The sequence below is a fragment of the Benincasa hispida genome, chromosome 12 (genome assembly GCF_009727055.1).
Source record: "Benincasa hispida cultivar B227 chromosome 12, ASM972705v1, whole genome shotgun sequence".
NCBI lineage: Eukaryota > Viridiplantae > Streptophyta > Magnoliopsida > Cucurbitales > Cucurbitaceae > Benincasa > Benincasa hispida.
In genome coordinates this window covers 65,478,503-65,480,789 of record NC_052360.1, presented here as the reverse complement: position 1 = coordinate 65,480,789, position 2,287 = coordinate 65,478,503, and the positions used below count along the sequence as shown (strand labels likewise).

Genomic DNA, 2,287 nt, shown 5'->3' with positions numbered 1-2,287 from the left:
GGCAAAAGTATATTATCAAGAATATGGGATCGACTATGAAGAAACCTTTGCACCTATGGCTCGGATGACATCCATTCAGAGTCTCTTAGTCATTGCTGCAGCCAAATAGTGGCCTCTGTTTCAGATGGATGCGAAGAATGCTTTCCTTAATGGGGCTTTATCTAAGGAAGTCTATATGTAACAACCCACAGGTATCTCTCGGCCATCTCAGAAGGTTTGTCTCCTTTGTCGAGCATTGTATGGGTTAAAACAGGCCCCACGGAACTAGTTTGCAACTTTCAGTTCCACCATTGTTCAAGTTGGGTTTACATCGAGTCCTCATGACACGACACTTTTTATACGTCAGATGGACCATGGTATTGTTCTCTTTCTTCTATATGTTGATGATATAATTATTATTGGAGATGATCCTCAGGCTATTTTTCATTTGCAACACTATCTTGGCGAGCACTTTGAGATGAAGGATTTTGGGTCCTTAGTTACTTTCTTGGTCTTGAGATATTAATGAGCTCTGTTGGCTATTCATTGTCTCATGCGAAGTATGTTTTGGACTTATTGGTGCATTCNAGAATCGACTGTCATCAGCTTTCTATCCCATTGTGATTTATTATGCTTTTCACCTAGATGTACCCACCAAGTTGCGCCGGTTCAATGCGGCAACCTCCTTGGAAAAAAATTTGCGAGTGCAAATCACGCAAAGCCTGGCGATAACGCTACGCTCGACCGTTGATTTCTTGTGATCGCATTTTTCGCCTTGCGTCAACGCATATTCTGCACAAAAATACACAAGTTAACTATTTTAATGCGATGGACGCATGCGACTGCAATGTTGTGAACTTAATGCTTTTTGGACGCAATCAAGTACATTTTTATCAACGGAAACCTGCATAGTTTAATAATTTAGCACTGTAATAACATGCATTTCTGCCCGTTATCAGACTACGTTGACTTGCCTTATGGTAAGAAGCTTATTGGTTGCAAGTGGGTTTACAAGATCAAAACCTGCTCTAATGGTTTAATTGAACTATATAAAGCCCGCCTGGTGGCAAAAGTATATTATCAAGAATATGGGATCGACTATGAAGAAACCTTTGCACCTATGGCTCGGATGACATCCATTCAGAGTCTCTTAGTCATTGCTGCAGCCAAATAGTGGCCTCTGTTTCAGATGGATGCGAAGAATGCTTTCCTTAATGGGGCTTTATCTAAGGAAGTCTATATGTAACAACCCACAGGTATCTCTCGGCCATCTCAGAAGGTTTGTCTCCTTTGTCGAGCATTGTATGGGTTAAAACAGGCCCCACGGAACTAGTTTGCAACTTTCAGTTCCACCATTGTTCAAGTTGGCTATTCATTGTCTCATGCGAAGTATGTTTTGGACTTATTGGTGCATTCAGGGATCACTGACTCTGTTACAGCCCCGACACCACTCAACCCTAATGTTCATCTGACTCTGTCCGATGGAACTTCTCTCGAATATGCCACTCTTTGTTGTCAACTTGTTGGTAACCTAATTTATCTAACTGTGACTCGTTCCGACATTGCATATGTTGTTCACATTGTAAGTCAGTTCATGGCTGCTCCTAGAACAATTCATTTTACTATTGTTCTCTATATTCTTCGCTATGTTAAGGGGACTCTAGGACATGCTCTTCAGTGTTCATCCCATTCATCCCTGATCTTATTTGGCTACTCTGACGCTGATTGGGCTGGTGATCCTATTGACCGGTTTTCTACTTCGGGTTATTATTTATATCTTGGTGGCTTTCTTATTTCTTGGCAGAGTAAGAAAAAGAATGTTGTCTTTCACTCTAGTACGAAGTCTGAATATCGCGCCTTGGTTGATGCTACATTAGAGTTATTGTGGCTCTGCTGGTTTCTTGTTGATATGGGAGTTCCTCTGTTGTCTGCCACTACCCTTCACTGTGACAACATTTAGATTGCTCACAATGATGTTTTCTATGAGTGCACCAAGCATATTGAGAATGACTGTCATTTTGTTTGACATCATCTTTAGAGTAAAACTCTTCTTTTACAATTGTTTCTACTACTGAGCAACCTGTTGATATTTTCACCAAAGCTTTGTCCTTTGGGCGCTCCCTTCCACTGCTTAATAAACTCATGTGGATTCCTACATTACCACCTTGAGTTTGACGAAGGGTATTAAATGTATAAATATTTAGACTTAGTCATTGTGCTTAGGAAGGTTAGAGAGTTTTTGGGGAGGTTGGTTGATGTTTCTTAGGGTCTATTCTTAGCACCTTGCAGTTGTATATGAAGGAAATCT

General features: G+C 40.7%; 1 protein-coding gene across 1 annotated transcript; it reads left to right on the top strand.

Moving 5' to 3' along the window:
• Positions 1-1,193: 1,193 nt before the first annotated feature.
• Positions 1,194-1,939, top strand: LOC120067602 (secreted RxLR effector protein 161-like). Its single transcript, XM_039019146.1, has 2 exons — positions 1,194-1,281; positions 1,398-1,939. Exons 1-2 carry the CDS (start codon positions 1,194-1,196, stop codon positions 1,937-1,939), a joined length of 630 nt encoding a protein of 209 aa, XP_038875074.1.
• Positions 1,940-2,287: the final 348 nt, after the last annotated feature.